At 46.3% G+C, this 19,081-nt stretch overlaps 1 protein-coding gene across 1 annotated transcript in view; it reads right to left on the bottom strand.

Moving 5' to 3' along the window:
- Nucleotides 1-19,081, bottom strand: part of AP2B1 (adaptor-related protein complex 2, beta 1 subunit) — a 78,946-nt gene that overhangs the window by 26,606 nt on the left and 33,259 nt on the right. Inside the window, exons 12-14 of the mRNA XM_009326071.1 lie at nt 16,399-16,666; nt 11,814-12,006; nt 1,056-1,097 (exon numbers count right to left, since the gene is read on the bottom strand). Coding sequence (XP_009324346.1) covers nt 1,056-1,097; nt 11,814-12,006; nt 16,399-16,666 — 503 coding nt within the window. The remainder of the gene's footprint in view (nt 1-1,055; nt 1,098-11,813; nt 12,007-16,398; nt 16,667-19,081) is intronic.

The raw sequence follows: 19,081 nt of genomic DNA, 5'->3' as shown, positions 1-19,081 counted from the left end.
GTCATTTTACAGAACTGCTTGGTGGGTTTATGCTGGCCCAGGAAGGCAGAGACCTGGCTTTGTAGGTGTGATCTCTACAGAGTAAGTATCTCCCATATCCTGGTGTGTACTGCCTGGGGGCTACAGATATACTGTACCACCGGCTCTCCTCTGCCCTCATGCTGAAATTAGAAAGGAATGCAAGATTCACAGGGGAAGAAGGAGAGAGAATGACTGCAGCCATAACAAGGGTCTCCAAAAAGCCCTCACTCCAGAGCTGAGTATGCTTTCCTCACTGAATTACTGGCTACACAGTCCTGGGGAGAGGGACTGGAGCTTTCTCCAGGAGATTGCTTTTGGGTGTGGGTTGGAGGCGCACTCCCTCCTGCTCACTGCATCTCCAAGTCATCTTGCATTCTTTTCCTGTGCTTTCCTGGAAGAAGCTGGCATGCATTTGAAGCCAAGGGTGCTTTGGAAGCAGCCTGAAAGTCTCCCATGTCCTGGCAAGCGCTCTAGGCACTAGGACACTCACAAAGCACAGGCACAGAGGAGGCGGCCAGTGGCAGGCAGAGTTCAGCACTGACCACGCGTAGTAGGAAAGCTCAGAGCACCTGATCCTGATCTCCAGGAAAAATCTTACGTGGCATTTGGGAGGAGGAAAGCACTGAGTTCAGACAAGCCCGTGGTGATACTGGGTTAGGGTTACAACAGAACAGGCTTTGTGAGTAGAGAGGTAAGCATCCTTGGCCTTTCAGCTGCCAAAGCAGTTGCACAAGGACTGGGGTACTGCCAGTGTTAACGCTGGTGCTCAAACAAAAAGCTCTGAGAAAGAAGAGCTAGGCAGATAGAGTCAAGAGCTCTGGCCCTGGCTGCTCTTAGGAAAGCCCAGGTGACAGCTGGACTCAAAGCAACATAGGTTGGGACCTGTGTGTTTTGGTTGCAGTTGTCCATTTTCAAACATCTTCAGGGATTTAAGCATCTTCCAGCACGTAATGGGTGAGGTTGTATTTAAAAATGCTGAGCTTTGAGCAGCTTTTTAAATTGGGGGGAAAAAAAAAAAATGGAATGGCACTTACTGCCGGGCTTCCTCCAATGCCCCCGCCAAGGTCACTGCCAAGCTGAAAGAGAGAAGGAGAGAGAGGAGAGAAAGACCGAGTTCATTTAAGCCAAGTGTCAGATGGCCGGAGTGGAGCTCAGTTGACCGCACTGCTGCGAGCACGTCTCGCTTGCTGCGTACAGGACAGACAGAAACGCAATGACGGGAAAGCACAGGGAACAGAGGGGCTTTTTTTGCTGTTGTGTGAGCAGAGCTATTTGGAGAACTACCCCACACACCTACTGCGGTCAGGAGCATTTTGCAGGTTAATAAGAACAAACACTCATCCCCTCTTGCACCTGTCATCTGTACCACAAACTCTGCGCAATTCTTCATGTTTCATGCATCAGTGCTTTCCCTTCAACCCACCATGCTGGCTGCCAGCAGTCCTGAGCAGCTCCACAAAACCCAGTGGGGTAACTGTGAAATGGAATAAAAATAAAACTGACAGGAAGCTCACTTCCTGAAAGCCTTCATTTTCTAGGGAACAGCTACCAACTACGGGAAAACACAATGCATCTTGGCTACGTTCCTCTGACATGCGGCTCTCTTCAATAACCAGGAAGAAAGAGAATGGGAGGTATGCCGGCTATTACAGCGGCTCAGATAGGTGGGCTTTGTCTTCCCTTTGAAGATTCGCCCCTCCCTTAGAGAGGACAGAACCAGCTTCATGATCTAATGGGCCACTCAAATAGTAAAGAGACCTTACAGTGCACTAGGATATTTCAGTAACGATCTCTGCCAAGCTACACAGCTACAGTTTGAAGTGACTGAAATAGCCATGGTATACCACCCGCGCAACCTTCCACAAACACTAAATCCTCCCTGGAGCCGTTCTGCCAAACCATCCTGCAGCCCACCTAGAAGCTGTCCTACTGTGAACTCCCTTTACAAAGCATCCAGACCACTTTCTCTGTGGTAAAGCCCATTTTTTTTTAAACATCCACACCATTCTACATGCTTGAGAGAATTCAGTGATCAGGACAGACTCCAAAGCTGGCTACAAGTGCTGTTTGTGAGTACAACACCACTCCTGTGAATATTTATAAAGCACTTGACAGATGACTGATAGCCAGGAGGAAACAAGCACAGATCTGCAGCAGTTATTCACTACAGAAACATCTCTAGGCTTACAGAATCATAGAATAGTTTGGGTTGGAAGGGACCTCTAAAGGCCATCTAGTCCAACCCCCCTGCCGTGGGCAGGGACATCTTCAACCAGATCAGGTTGCTCAGGGCCCCGTCCAACCTGACCCCAAATGTTTCCAGGGATGGGGCATCCACCACCTCTCTGGGCAACCTGTGCCAGTGCTTTACCACTCTCAGTGTAAACAATTTCTTCCTTAGATCTAGTCTAAATCTACCCCCCCTTTAGTTTAAAGCCCTTCCCCTTGTCCTGTCACAACAGGCCCTGCTAACAAGCCTGCCGCCATCTTTTTTATAAGCCCCCTTGAAGTACTGACAGGCTGCAATAAGGTCTCCCCGAAGCCGCCTCCTCTCCAGGCTGAACAACCCCAACTCTCTCAGCCTTTCTTCAGAGCAGAGGTGTTCCATCTCCCTGATCATTTTCGTGGCCCTCTTCTGGACCTGCTCCAACAGGTCCGTGTCTGTCTTATGCTGTGTCCTAGGCTTTTGTTCAGAAGGCCATGGCAGTTTTTGGCCTAGTGCAGGGTTTTTGTGTGTCACATTTAGACAAGGATCATGCCCCGACAACATGCATGGAGGATGAACCAAGTACAGGGGCGAGGTAGGAGCCAGCCCCACGGGGAAAAGGCTGGACTGGCAGACCAGAACAGCAGAGCTTGCCTCGTAGATGGCTTTGCTCTTCCCTTTGGTCAGGGTTTGGGGGGTTTGTTTGCTTTTAAAGAGCATTTGACAAACCGGGTCAACAAAGGCTCTAGGTACGTTATTCAAATATATGCTGATGTGATAAGGTATTGAAAAAACCCACCATATAGCTAAAGCAGAAGTTTCCAGGAGTGCACGTGCTTAAAGCCGAAAAGGCTCCAAGCCTTTTTGCACAACAGACCTGGAAATCCAACGTTGTTCTGGGCCCTGCTAGCCTGCTCCCTGGGAGATCTCATGGCAAATGTTTCTTACGCCGGTCAAGAGATACCATAAAGCTTCATACTTCTCTCTCTCTCAGAGCACAGATAAAAAGGATAAAATGCCTTGAGAACAGCAGCGAAGTTGCAAGACGGTGACTTACTAGACGATAACTAGCCTCCAAAAAAACCTGTAAAATTTGACAAATCCCTGTGCTGTTCTGGATCCCCCTTCTATCCCCTGGCATCTCTCCTTCCCCTAGTCCCCCACAGGAGCCACCTGATGCACTATTAGCTACCATAAGTAGGTGTTAGAGGAGTACAAATCACACAATTTGCCTTTTGTTAAGAAGCCTTAAGAGCTTTCTTCCCTTGTGTGAGACTCATTTTATCCCTACTTGAAGTCATGGCAGAAATTTATAGGAGGTCCCTCATCTTCTGCAACAGCCATCTCTTCATACAGCAACCCATCCTCTTGCACCCATGGCAGTGCAGGGCGCAAGTCCAGTTTTTCTTAGCTTACTTAAGAGATCACAGATGAGAGTGAGCAATTCCAAATTCAAAAGAAGGATCAGTCACAGTCCAAAGGAAGCCAGCCAGAGGATGCAAATCCAATTAATACTGAGCTTATGAAATAGAGCTTATTACACTGTCAGGTCTCCCCCACTGAAACAGCCTGGCAGGGCAGAGGTTTGTTCTACAGACTGCTCTTTAAGCCAAGCCATATTTTAGATTAATATATCAGATCATTTACATCTTGTTACTGGCTCACTGAGGAGTAATAAATGCAACTATTACACCTCATCCCTATTCAGAGTCTTGCATGCAGATGAACTTCACAGTTTATACTGACAGGCAGTGAAGTCCAGAGGAAAAGAAAAAAGGTAAAGAATCCAGTTCATTTCCAGATATTATTGTATGCACACAAGATTTCTGGTACTGTTGTCTGAAGCAGGAGAAAGACTGGTTTATCAAGCAGCAAGCATTTTACAAAGGGTATTATGGAAATGATTGAGTAATTCTGCATAATCAAGCCAGATGTTAACTATTCTACCATTTCCTACTACACTCATCATAAGAAGCTGCAGGCTAGGAATCCAACCTCGAAGAAACCCGTACACTGGTATCTCCATGCACTCACTGTGAAGGAGGGAAGGAGTGACATATCGGGGTTCCTCAAGCTATCCGCAAGTCTTCCATTTTCCCTAGCTGTCAGGCCTTAGGGGAAAAGTAGAATTTGGATTTATTGCTTGAGTCGAGACTCCAGCTCTCACTCCCTACAAAGCGGAGGAAAAACCTCACTGGATCAGAGAATTTACCATGAGCCTCCTTACATTTCTAGATTGCACCCAACATCTCTGCTTTGTGGTAGAAAAGATCTCTTTCCAATGCCAGGAGACTCTGACGTGCTCCCTCCTGAAGTCCCACTCTACTCACAGGAGGGGTCTGCACACAGCAGCCTGCCACTCTCTTGGCTCCTATGCTTGGGACCAACCGCTGCAGATGTGTATTACAAAGCTGCAGAGCAAGCTCCAGGGAGCTGGCAGCTTCACCATGTCCCTACAGGCAGAGCTGGCTCTGCCTGTATTGTGAAAAGAGAAGTGGCAACATACATACTTCAACAGAAATTAAAGGGGAGAAAAGTTAATAACGAACTAATCAGTTCCACATCAGATCCGGGGTGCAGTACCCATCGTAGCAGCAGAGAAGTCCCTCTTTCTCCATTTTTCTTGCCTGTCACCCTCCCGTATCACCAATGCTTTCCCTATTCAGAAACTACGGGTCCGGTTTACCCAATCTTCCTGCAAGATGCCCAAGATCTAACTTTATTCCAAACTCAAAACGATGCAAGAGACGGTAACAGTGACGTGTGTATGAGGGAAGGAGGAAGACAGAGGGAACAGGAACCAATTACCCACGGAGTGTCCTCTCCCATCTGGAGTGACAGGCAGAGTGCAGAAGGAAAGAAGCAGATATTAGTCAGGCGTGAAGTGCTACTGAACCAATTCCCCAGGGCTGGCAGCTCTAGTTAACCATTTCCATTCATCTCATGGGCAGGAAGACACTCCTGTCGGAAGGACGATGTGAACCAGCCTTACATGGGAACAGGCAACAGCCCCGCGGAGGAGAGGACCACATTAGTACAGCTGCCAGCCCTACCCAGGCTGAAACACTTGCTATGAAGGTGGGGTGGATGAGGGCTGCCACTTGATCCCAGGATGGCCAAGGGGAACTTTTGGCTGGGAACTTGTGGCACCGCAAAGCCCTGATCCTGAGCCCAAAGTTGGCAGGCTTGCCTCTTGCTGAAGAGCACAAAGCCTCTGTCCAGGATGAAGAGCTGCCAGCTTCAGGAGATGAGCAGGGAGCCTTGGCCACCAAACGCACAAAAGTTCTTCAAACAGGAATTCTCTTTATTCCCTCCAAACTCATCCTGCCACAACAGCACTCAAGCTGCCACATGAGTTTAAAGAAGAGGCTGGGCTCGATCCTACATCAACAAAAATAGTACTAGCACCTCTTCCCAAACTGCATTGGCGTCTTTACTTTGTATCAGTTGTCTCCGACGGTGTTGCGGCTGCTCTGCAATTGAAGAGCATCTGCCCTGTAATTTCAGCTCCATATAAGCAGTTATGCTGACTTATGAAGTGCAGCAGCGCTGGAGTTACTGCATTAAGAGGGTTTATTTGCATCTTAACAGCAGCTTGTAATGAAGTGACTCTGCTGAAGCGTTCATGTGATCCGGAGGGGTTACAATCACTTCTGCAACATGACGTGAGGCATTTGGAGCGCCAAAAAAAATAACAGGGAGGGTGGAGCCAGGGACAGAAGCTGCAACAACCATTGCTCAGCAACCGCTTTGCCGTGCGTCCATAGCATAGCCGGGGCTTTCACAGCAGCCGTGCACTTCATGAAGCCATAATTCACGGGTTAACAGGGGACAATTGCTGACTCCTCTCTCCCTCGCACCCCAAACCAAGAGTTCCGCATCACAGTTCAAGGAGCTAGATGAGAGCACGCACTCAGTAACACAGCAGCAAGGAACACAAGGCATTTACCTAACAAGAATCAGGCGATATGGCTGACTGAAATGCTGAGAGCACAGTTGCTAGCAGGCCACTTGATCTGGGCTAATCCTGTTAGAGACATCTTAACTGCAGGACAGATTATGCATGGTCTGCATCTTCTGACCTCCTGATGGGCTGTAGATATCTCATTGCAGACTCCACTGTGGCTCACACAGAGGCATTTTCAGTACCTCGTTTGCTGCCTATTTTATGTGTCTGTTTTCATGCTGCCAAGCCAGGCTTGCAGAGCAGAAGGGCTACTGTCCAAACCAAGGACAGCTGTGTCAAAGGTGGTAGAGGACAGGCCATGGTGCCAATACCACGGCCACCAGTTTCAGCAGCACTTACTGCTAACGCTTTTCCTTGCTGAATGATTTCCATCAGCAACCGAAACTCAGTACTAGCCATTTTCATTTTCTAAAGTGTAAAAAAGCAGCTCTACAAAGCTCTAGCAGTCCTATTACAGTAACAGCAACAAGACCCTTAAATCAGACATGAATGAGCAACCCACCAGAAGAGCTCCTTTTCTGTATCAGCACTGCTCCAGCAACGGACACATGCCCTTTGTCAGAAATCCTAACAGATGTCCTTTGTAGCTCATCAAACCAGAGCAGCCTAGATGAAAGGAGACGCTCAGCTCCTTGTTGGAGGCTGGAGGAGCACCCTGGGGAAGCATCACATCCACTGCATAAATGGATGTTGGGGCTGACCTAGCATAGCCGTTCTCACACTGTAGTTCCAGGAAAAGGTAAAATAAGTAGCCTTTTGGATCAGGCAGGCATTCAGCACTGCTGGAGCAGGTGTTTTGTCCCAGGCTGCCAAGCCTACAGGTACCCAGAGCCCAGGACACCCCACAGGAGAGGGTGAGCCAGTGCTCAGGTCCCAGCCCTCCATCACACTTCAGAGCAGGCACAGCAGTGGGACACAGCCCTGAAACATGCAGAAGAGACCCCTGGCGTCAGACCCCCCCATATCCAACCTGATTACATAGAGGGGCACAGCTCCACCTGGAACAGCCCACACCAGTCCAGGTATTACAGAAAACTGTGGACATCCAGTGTTTATCAAACAGCTTTACAATTCAGGATATAAATCAGTCTGATCAGCTGCCAGCCCTGAATCAATAATACTCTTGTAGATGAGTGGCTAGAGTATTAAATGAAATCCTTACATAACAGACAATCCAAGCCTGTCCATTCCTACAGATTTACCGCTCTGCCCCCGGGTTTAAAGCAAGCCTCCTTGGCTCCTGGCCACAGTGCCCTGCTCCCATTAAACGCACGGGCTCACAGTGAGCTGCACGATGTGCCAGGCAACATGGAGCTCTTATGCCCAATGGATTTTTAGAGCAAATGAACACACAAAAAGGTTTAAAGGCAAAATGACCCTGGCTCATTACAGCATGAATAGACATCCTACAAAGCACTGCATCAACAGTAAACCAGGAGCTGGAGGGCTGCCTATAATTTGCATGAAGTTCAGCCACTTAAGAGCCAGCTTTAAGGTGATAAAGCATCAAACTCCAGCTCTCAGCATGCACAACTCTGCATCCGGCAACCTGCTGTCCAAGCAAGTTTTGCTCCTCCCATATTAGTGACTGGTATCACTACTTTACACTGTGGAGCTGGAGATCTCAAACAGCTTTGTAGCAGTGGGCTTGGTCACCATTTTACAGAAAAGAAAGCAAAGCAGAGAAGAACAAGATCTGTCCAGGCTGGCAAACAGGGGCACAACCCGGAGCAGACTCAGTGCTGGCTCTGTTCACTAGAGAACAACTCTCCGTAAGTCATATAGCGAGTCTGCTCTGGTTATAAGCAAAGCATATCTTGTTCTTGTACTAAAGGCCCTTTTTCTCCTTTTTTTTTTTTTAAATTGTTAACACATGCTCAGCATCTGTGCATGCACAATATGCATGTTACATTTAATACCAATTACAGGACTCACTATAGAGGTAAAATAAGAGTTACTCACTAAAGAAATTAACCTATCAAGCAGCTGGAGTCTCACTGGTCATGGGGATAAATATCTAGCAATGCTGAGGAAAAGTCAAATGAACAATATTAATTTGGTGTTTATCCAGTTTTAGACCATGCAGTCTCTACTTAAGTGCCTGGAAGAAAAAAAACCAACCCAGTTTAAGAAATGGAAATGCGGAATAATATTTGCCGTGGAAGTTAATGCTGCTATTGATCTTTCTGGATTAGTTCTGTTGGGACTTTTACTGCAAGAGCATCCCTCTGAAGACAGACACCCCTCCAAAGAAAAGGAGGCATTATCAAATATACAAGAGCTGCAACAAGTATCCGAGGGGATCAACACATGACACTGAGTGAATGTGACAAACTGGCTGAGATCCTGCCAGCAGTCTCTTCCAGACCTTCAGCTGCCTTTGAGACACTCACAGTACTGACGCAATCTCACCATCACAGCAACAGACCATGATTTCATGCATAAACTCAAGTACATCCCAAACCATTTTCTTCCACTGTAAGAGAGGCTTATTTAGGCTTTTTTACATATCAAACTGTTGCTTGGAAAATGGAAGTGGGGTCTGGAGATGCTCTAGTCTGGCAGCAGAGCAACTTAGGTCCCCGCTCAGGCTGAGAGATAATGCCAGAGGCACAATGCAGAGAATACACTGCATCCACGTATCTCATGTTCCCCTGTCTCCTCTCAGGTCACCTGAGATCCAGAAGGGATCTGCTAGTGATGAGCAGAAAACAGAGATTAACAGTAGAGGTGGTACAAACTCCATCATTAGGAGCCTTAAAAAAATTACACTAGACAAATTCCTGTTGGGAAAATATTCAATCCTTCCTTAGATCAGACCCCAACCACGCTCGGTTCCAGTACTCTTACTTAAACTCTTAAGACAACAGGAGGGATGGGAAAAGAAAGACCAAAGCAGCACACACAGAGGAAGACAGCTGCCTCCACATTCACAACCAAACAGGGTTACTTTCTGGTAGCACAAGGGCCCAAAATGAAGTAAATTCTCTCTGGTTGGAGGAGGAGAGAGAGACTGCTCACACCACTCCTGCTTCATGCAAGAGTACGGGAGCCTCGGTCTTCCCAACAAAACAGGGGAAGAAATGCATAAAAAAAGACTTTAGGAGTAACGGAGAGGGAAACTTCAAAACAGAACGTATCAGGCAGCAATACAGCATAAAGAAAGTGTGTGTAAGGTATCTGGAGGAGAAAGAGGAAAGGATTGCTACACCGACAGCCAGAACGCCTACTGATACACTGATAGGCAAAGCACTGATAAGGACAGAGGAAGAAGGTTTTATTTCAGTCTCCAACCCCACTAATTGATTGCACAAGCAACCCAAGTGACTGCCATCCCTGGCTCCCAGCCATTTTTGATCCCTGGTGAAGGGTGAAGAGCTCAGCCTTTTTTCAAGGCGGCACCTTGGGACGCATCTCACCCCCTCACCACATAATCAGGCATGTGCATACCTGCAGTTTGAGACTGGTTTTGGCACTGCACAAATGTGGCTTAATATTAGCCCAAGATCCAAATGCCAATCCCCTTGGCTAGCCATGCAGTCAAGAGACACTACCTAGCAATTTAGCTAATACTAGGTTAGGGTTAACTCAGCTTGATACTTGTTAAACACATGCCCACAACAATAAACAAAGACACAAATCACATTCACTCACACACTAATTAGGCTTATCAGGGAAGGGAAAGCCAGAGAAATACAGAGATTTACCAGGAAAAGATTCACTTATACATGCGAGGGATCCAGAGAAGACAGCACATTTGATGCAACAGCACTTCAATAGAAAGCATTCCGGGGGGGGAAAAAATGCACCACCATTCAGATATTTTTGCTTAGTGCTCACCCCATCTAGTAATTCAGCTGAGACAGTGCTGGCCCACGCAGCCTGAGGCACAGCTACTCCCTGTTCAGACATGATCACTTTGTTTGATCACACTCCACAGCCCCATGGATTTACTTAAGGCTTGAGAAAAATATTAAGTAAAAGCCTAGTACCATATCAACTTAACAGCTCTACTGCCAAAGCAGGTCACTAAATTAAGCACATTAATGCCAACTGTGAGACAACTCTTTTCCCAAAACCAAGTTTTAGTCCTCCTGCTGTGTCCATTTATTTGTCTCCGACACTGAGAAACAAAAGGTTACTATCAGTGGCCTGGAAGACAGTATAGACAGAGGAATTTAACTCCTAACCATTTTGAGCCGCCACAGATAGCACCATTTTCTGCAATGCCTTAACACAATTAAAAATCCCAGTTTCTTAGTGGCACGTCTTACAATGCAGGGCAAAGGCTGCAAAGGTCACTGCTCTGGGCTCACTGTCTGCTTTCCCAGCAACTCCAGTTTAAACCATTTCCCTAATCCCCTATCTCCCCAGCATAAAAGCACTCTCCTTGCTAAATAAGCAAACTGCTGTTTAGATGGCACAGAGGCTAAAGCACATCTGACCTCCGTGAACACCAATGCCATTAAGGGTTAGATTGTTTCCAGTTCATTAGCTCATGATGCGCTGGAGCTGGAAATGTGTTTAATGTCTGCTTTAATAAGATTATGGCAGCTTAAAAAAAATATATATATTTGACAAATAAGGATTTGTTGCATTGGGGTTCATCCAGCTGCCTCCTACCTCTGTTACTCAGACCTTGACTCAGAACTGAAAGCACACCTAAACCAGGCACACAGATAACCCAACCCAGCTCACTACACGCCAAATCTCAAACCAAAGCAAGACAAATCCACTGTAGGTCTGAAAAACACCTATGTTCACTGGGGTAGTCTTACTCAGGTTACATGGTGCAAATGTACCCAGACTGCTTCCTACCCCTGTGGGCAAGTCACCAGGGTGCTAGGGATCTGCGTGCTGCGCTCCACTCCCTGGGAGCAATTCCCAGGCTGGTGATTACATTCACTTCTCAATGCCTGGCTGCCACCAGCGTAAGACCACAGCACCAAGCTCCTCTCCACTGCCGCGGTCTCCTTGCTAAGTGATTCTCTCATTGCAGCTTATGCCCAGCTCACACCCCAGAGCAGAAGCAATGTGCTATTACTCACACTCTGGAGCCTGACCGTGTTAGTACTAGAATACCTCCTCGTGAGCAGCTGCGGCATGGGGAGGACTACGCAGAGTGCTTCCCTCTTGACCTAACTGCAATTAAAATGTCACCAATATTAAACCATGACATACTCTGGAGAATACACAAATGGGATGACACCAGGCTACGGCCTGCAGCCCTGAGAGTTTTGCACTGAAATTCAGTAGGGTTGGGAAGCGGGTGGAACAAACGCCTTCTTGAAAGGGAGCCTGAATCAATTACAAAGCAGTGGCACACTTTACATCCTTAAAACAACTTTTTGGTTTTCTTCTACAGACAGAAAAAGCATGGAACAAACACATCCGCTGACCATGGGGATTCTACAGCATGCAGCAACATTCATTTTATAGCAGCAGAAACCTGCTGAAAGTTGGTACAATAGCACTGGTTAAATCCTCTTGGAGTTTTAGGACTCAGCACTGGGAGCTCAGTGATCCAAGCATTACAAGCACAAATGATCAAGGCTTTGCAGAGATAAGCACAGCTCCAATTATTTCGCATCAGCTGAAGCTAAAGAGGTTGCCGCTTACCAAGCTGTCCAGTCCTCCTCCCAGGAGGTCCACAGCACCCATCTGCATGGAGGACACTTGGGGAACATTCACTGGGGGTCCCAGATCCAGGTTGAGAAGGTCACCCAGAAGGTCACCCTGCGATGGAATGACCTGCGGCTGCTCCAGGTTTGTAGTGGCTGTTGTGCCCATGGGGCTATCACCTGCATCAGTGCTATGGGTGGGAGGAACAAGAAGCAGAAGAGAGAAACATTAGTCACCTTTGGTCTCCAGCTTCAGATTCCCAGCGTGGGGAAACACAGCAAGAGGTGGCTGACGAGCAGAAGCCAGTTAAAAGCTTATTCTAGTAGCTGATCTGACCACTGCCACGTACAAGGCAGTGTGTTATGGCAAGTGGTTCTTCAACACATGCTTTGAGCACAAAGCCTTTCCATGCATCGTGCATGGTTTTCAGTTCAGAAAAGGGAATCTTCAGGTGTGAAATCTGCCCACCTTGAGAATCACAGACCCTTCCAAAACCGTAAGCCATGAGTACTACGTGGACTACAGCACTGAAAATAATTATTTCCCAGCTCAGAAGAAACCTATAGAGATGATTTTCAGCCCACTGGGCCTGGAGAACTACATGTAAACATGGTGGTGGTGGGGTGTAAATCCTGATTTCCTCAGAGACCTAACATTGATAAAACCCTTGAGTCCTCACTCTAACCAGTGCAAGCTCAACCACTCCCCACAGACCTGGATTAACTACCTCCTACTGACCAGCACCAAGCTCCACAACTCTTTTCTAATTAAAGACCTCAAACTAAAATTGATTCCTCCCTTCTATCAACAATTTCCTTTCCTCTGAGTTAGCAGGCATGCCAATTACTAGTCTAGAAACGCTCATTATACAGCTTCTAAAATTTCTCATCATACGCAGTCTGGCTACCTTTTATATTCACTTGCCACTGAATTTTACAACAAGGAGGGGGAAAAAAAAAAGTCAGACTGACTGTAGCTCCTGGAGATCTCATTACAATGTATTTATTCTTTAAATCCAGAGACACTAATATTGTAGATAACTTAAAATCTATTTTGTATCCTGTTGCCAGCAGTAACTGACAAAATTATTTCTAGCTCTTATTACTGCAGATGCAGCCAACAGGTAATTGCACACAAATGCCCTGGGAATTAGCATCCTGACAAGGTGTTTAACACGGGGGCTCTTTTGTAAGGATTGCAGCTCCTGATTTTGAGTAGCCACGATTCTCTTCCTTACCCTTACTCAGTTACTGGGGGGAAAGCTTTAGCAACAGAGTATAAGCTACTCCCAACTTCAGTGCCAAGAGGAAAAGATGTAGTATAAGGACTGCAGAATGAATTAGTTACCAGGCAGCGACAGAAAGGGTTGAAAGCTTCTTTGCATTAAAAGCTTTAGACCCCTAATAGTACTAATATTAGTTGTCCTTTCTGCTTCTGCCTTCAGAAGGGAGACTTCTGAGTATGCAGAACAGCTAACTAAAACATTTTTGAAGAGCAAGTGATTACCGTGATCCACTCCCACCCCCAACCTGAGAATGGGGAAGAACAGCATGTATGAGCAGAGGCACCATTACAAGCTGGTAGTGCACACACTTGGTTCGTTCCCAGTATGTAATAATCCCTTTAACACTACACCTCTTCAACACTTACTCATCCTTCTTCTGATGGAGATAAAGCAATCCTTCAAGGTCTTGTGTAACTGCAGTTGCCCCGAAGCCCAACAAGAAATTAGGAAAGGACAAAACTAAGTCAGTTTGTATTAAAAAACAAAACACCAAGCCTTCCATTTCTTGTACAGAATGGGCCGCTTTAAAGAGATTTGTATAAACAACTTTGCATTTTCTTTGAAAGAAAAAAAATGAATAAAGAATATGTGGGTTATAAAGGGCAAAAAGACTCGATATAAGCTTTCTCCCTTATAGTCTTGGGCAGTGGCTAGCAGCTGGGTTTGCCCATGTGAGTTGGAGATTTGGCCCTCCTATGAGTTCAGCCTCCAGCGGTTCCCAGATGTTGGGTGTCACAAGGGATGCACAGCCTGAAACCAGAAAGAAAAATTTCCTGCAGCCACCTGTGTGGGAATGCGGACTCCTGCCAGAGTCTAACCAGACTCCTCCTCTCCCAGGAGCCCTGTAAACATCTCCCCAAATTTCCCAGCTGCATTATAGCTAAGCAGGGGTGGTGGGAGCCACCACATGAGGAAACACTGCCAAGCCATCAGGAGATTTCTTCCCCACCTTTAGGATTCATCTGCAACTCTATGACACTTGAGCTCATTGAAGAGGCAGGAACATCTCACCATCTGTGAGCTGTTCAATGGGTCTTTCCATCAGCTGAGAGCTGAAAGGAACCTGTCCTACACTGCTCTGAATGAAAATGAAATGAATCAAAATGCAATGTAGTATATTTTGCCAACCATAACTAACTCCTCCTAAGTTTATACCCAGGAAAGCACCACTCATCTAGCTACTTCTGCCCATCTACTCAAGGCAATGCTATCTTGACTCTCTTAAGCCACGTTCATTGTGGACACCTCCACACCTCCACCTCTATCTCCTGTGCAATCTGAAGGAAAACCTCAGTCTTTAGTGGACAGGTCAGCCATCAGAACAGTCATTACCGGAGTGCAGAAGTAATGACGATAACTCCAAATAGCTAGGCGAGGAGGTTATCTTTCACTGGACACCCCTAACTTGCCTTAAACTGACAGATTTTCATGTATCTTTTCATGCACATTCAGCACCAGAAAGAGGCAAACCAATTTCTTAGTAATCAGTGAAATCATACCGGATGCACAAATTCAGGCTCCCCACAACCATGCTCCTGCAGAGCTGCTCACTGTAATTCTCATGGCTGAAAGTGGCAATTTGGTATGCTGTGACATGGTACAAGGAGGCCTTGGCATCAGCTTACAAGGTTTTACTGTCCTTTTGCTAACAGTAAAGCAGAAAACCACAATAACGGGGCCTCTTTATGAGGTGAGCTCACATCAGAGAAGCCTGGTGTGCCATTAAGTAACACCACTCATTTTTTTAATTTACCAAATGGGCTAGAGCACTGCATCAGTATGCAGCATGCTCTGCTGAGCACCCTTCAGACCTTCCTCCAGCTCTGGCTTCCTCAGCTTGCCACTGCTGATTGAGGCCTGAAGGTTTTATGTTGAAGTAAAGGGTAATTTAGTAGTAAACACCACCAGGGCAATGTACAATACTGCTACAGTTGGAAAAGATTTGAGGTCATCAGGCTGTCTGAGCATTAGCTATAAGAGTCAAGCCATATGACTAGGCTGACTAAAACCCCCTAAAACGTTAGCTTCTGTAGTGATCTGAAACAGTGTACAGGAAGGCTGGTAACACTGGAGACCAAAGCTACCCCCACCCCAGGTCATTTTGCTATTGAGGCAAATCTTTGACTAGAAGACGTAGCTAAGGAATGTAGCCACTGCTTTTCTTGTCTGACTGGTAGGCTTGTGCTTGCTCGTCCTGGGTCAATGCAGCCAGACTTACTTTCACAGGCAGGGAGAAAACAACTCGGCTTCCCAAAGCTAGTCATTACAGAAATAGCTGTAGTTACTAAGAATAGCAGAGAAGTGATGTCAGGAAATAGAAAAGGAGCAGCATCGCGCACTGATTTATCAGTGCAACAGCAAAAAATAGCACTCCAAATGTCACTTTGGGAATATTATTAAGAGGTAAGCCTGGATACTCTGCCTCCTGCTGTAAAGCACACTTGCATTTGTAATTAATACCATTGGTGCAAATAGCACTGCTTACCTGAATGAGGAACCATGGGAACAGGCTCAACAGTAACACCGCCACAGCCCGGGACTACTATAGTGCCTGCTCATGCAGATCTAACTCACTTCCAAGACTGGGATCACGGGGAAGCATTAAAGCTCCAGACAATAAGCCAAAGCATTTCGCACCCCCCTCCACCCCAAAGGTTAGACAGAACCATGTCAGTCTAGCCATCTTTTAAGCCCAAACAGTTTTCAGTGATGGGGCTTAGATGGCTTTTACACTCCCCTTGCTTTATAGGCACCAAGTGAGAAAGGTAGTTTTACCAGTCCTTCCCCATTTCATATTCCAACAGCAAAGGATCCCTGTACTTGCCAGTTCCAGGAAACTGGTATTATTCTACACAAATGAAGTTTGTAAAGCTGTGCTGTTGCTGAAGCAAAAGCTCTTACAAAATCGAAGAAGTGTATCCTTCTGTAAGATGCTTGTTTTTACCACACTCAGCCTCCTCCTGAAAGTATACCCTTGCACCAGTTACCCAAAGCTTCCTCTTTTTTATTCACACTCTCATGTCAAGAGGGCTTATAGCCAGTGTCTTTACAAAAAACATTCTAGCTTCTCCTCACACAAGAACTTTGATACTTCCCCTGTCTTCCGACCCAGGAACTCAGAAACTACATACCCAGGACTAAATCCTACAATGAAATGGCTCCTTGGATGACCTGCAAGCCCCTACACAATCAATAGAAAACCACTAGAGTGTTATAAAAAATCCTTGCATCTTTTGGACTGTTTGCTAGAAAGAAACAACCGATCCTTCCATTATCACCACAGATGCCTCAGCTTACCTCCCATGGTGAATTGGCAAGTGTTTGCGGTGGATCCCATGGCTCCCCTCCACAAAAGCGTTTGGTGGTTTGTGGTACACAGAAGCCAGAGACCCAATATGGCAGATCAACTCATCTAGTAGAGTCGGTTCAATCAGATCAGTCTCTTCAGAAATAAGTGGCTTTTCTGAGAGGACCACTTCTTTGGCAGTCACTGGATCCGTGGAAAGAAGGCGCCAGTAGATGTAGCCACGATCCCGCAGGTCTGGGTTATCAGAATCCTGAGACAAAGCAATACATCAGTCACAGGTTTGAAGGGGACTAACACCTGTAATCACTTAATTTTTCTAGCAGTGATTCTGCTGGATTAAAAAATCCCAACCATCCAGTAGCAACACAGTCACCAATTTCAGAATGATGTTACAAACTGCTCGTTGTGATGAACATTCCAAAATTAAAAATGAGAACCAAAGTATTAATGCCTAGTTTCCTGCTCAGCTGGTCAGGGAGGAAAAAGTCCAGGATTTATATCCCACAACTGTCCCAACCCACAGAGCTATCAACCACTTTCCAAACTCTCCTGCCACTTAACATAACAGTAAGTATTAGGAGAACTCCAAGGGGGTGCAGACAGGAGAAAAGAACGTGGGTTGAAATTACTCTGTCACATACTAAGAGTAGACACGCAATACTGCATATTGTAACAGAGTGATCCAAGATTCCTGGAAACATATGACTTACCCAAGGGCACTGCTGGACAAAAAGACCCTGAAGAGCTACAGGATGGATCTTAATAAGTCACATTCTTCATACCAAAAAAGATCTTATTTATCCTGCCTTTTAGTTATCTAATGAAGTATGGAAAGATGCTAATGATACACAGTTAGGATACATCATCAGTTCTCCAGCTGTCAGTAATACCCTTGTTTTACTGCAGATCAGGCAGGGCTTCTGCAAGGGCAGACATGAAAGACCACACGCTCCTATCTACTTGCAGGCACATACAGATTCAAGACTGACTGTTTCTTCTCACAGCCAAATAAACAGACTTGAAACTTTAGTAAATCTACTGGAACAAGAGGCTCAGATCTTCTCTTTCCACATTTCTCCCAATTCTGCACTCCCCAGGGTCTGCATGCACCCCTGTGGTGCATACCAATGAACCCATGCTAGCTTAGTTACCCACCATGCCAGACAGACAACAGCAATGGAAATGTAGAGGCTCTGTGCCATCCATTAGGTTATGGGCTTGCCAGGGACCTTGATCCCTGCTACACATCTCTGTCCCTCCCATCCCCAGCTGCTTTATTGCTATTTTTACCAGCATTGGCTGGATTAAGCTGGCTCCTGCTACAATCACACCTGCAGTTTGCTATGCAGACATACCCTAAGAGACACTCAAAGTGCAACAATACCTGAGCTGGGGAAAGAAACACACATGCAACTCCTCTCCCACTCAGGTGAAAACCAGTATCTCTACTTAGAAATCAGACCTTGAAGCATAGGCTTTTTAGTGTTTTACAGCCAGTTATCCTACATTGACTTATTATTCCTATAAAATACAAGAACCCAGACTGAATCAACATTTGTGACAAACAAAAAACAGACACCTATTATATTCCTAGGGTGCCATTAAGTGTTTTGTGACTCAGCATAGTGGGTTTTAACACTTAGTACCTTTCTTCTGTTGGCTTAGGCAAATGATATAGCATGCCCTTGGCCCACCACTCTCTAAGGAAGAGCTCAGAGCCTGCCTAATAGCAGGTTTTGAAGCAACAAAAGCAGGCCACAGATTTCTTGCCACTGACCAATGCAACACACCCAAAGGGATGAATAGAAGTTTTAAGTACTAATAAGTCCACAGACATGACTTCTTGCAGCAAAGAGGACCAAAAAGGCCAGCTGATGATTGACTCCAGGTTTTCTGCTCAGAAACAATCACAGCCCCTTCAGAACAGCTGGGAGACTATTTTCGTCACTTGACACAGCAGGTCTGGAGAGGAGCTGCTCTTTTTGGACTACTCCATCACACATTTACCCCAGTCATTACAGCCAGGGAGTGTAGGAGGATCAGCTGAGGTCTTACCCACTCCTGCCACCAGGACATCTCCACTTCTGTCCTCCAGAACTTCTGTCTGCCAGCTCAAGCCCAGCCCAGCCTGCAGTGATCTGAGCTCATAACTCATCACCTCATGCATAATGAATCCAGGATCTTAACCCACCGTTACAGCCTCCAGCAAAGCTGCCACATTGGTTGACAGCATCCAAGTACAAAGGAAAAAAAACCACAAGCCTCAGTTCTTTCTTTTTCATAGCGCTGCTTAGGCTTTGCTGTTCACAGAACAAAGTCTTTACCAGGCCCTTTCTCTCTGTCATAGCTCCAGATGTTTTAACTGCAAGCCACCGTCAAGGAGAAAGCATTTTGGTTTCTTCATAACTCTACCCTGTCCCTAACTTTTCATTTGGTGGGGGAACGGGGAAGGAATTAGGATGAAGCAAGAGCTAAGAAGGAGAGAGCAGATGCCGGATGGCATGGTAACAGGCACAGAGCAGCTCTTAAATGGAGTCTCTTTGGGAGAGAGGGGAACGAGCTTGAATTCTATCTACTGCAAAGCTGATTGGCCTGGCAGATGGGAGACACCACACGGCAGGCCAACACAGTGTCTGGAGGGCTCTGGTTCACTCGATATCTTGGCTTACCTGC

The sequence above is a fragment of the Pygoscelis adeliae genome, unplaced genomic scaffold (genome assembly GCF_000699105.1).
Source record: "Pygoscelis adeliae isolate BGI_AS28 unplaced genomic scaffold, ASM69910v1 Scaffold266, whole genome shotgun sequence".
NCBI lineage: Eukaryota > Metazoa > Chordata > Aves > Sphenisciformes > Spheniscidae > Pygoscelis > Pygoscelis adeliae.
The sequence above is the reverse complement of the archived record's forward strand: the minus strand, read 5'-3'. Positions and strand labels throughout refer to the sequence as shown.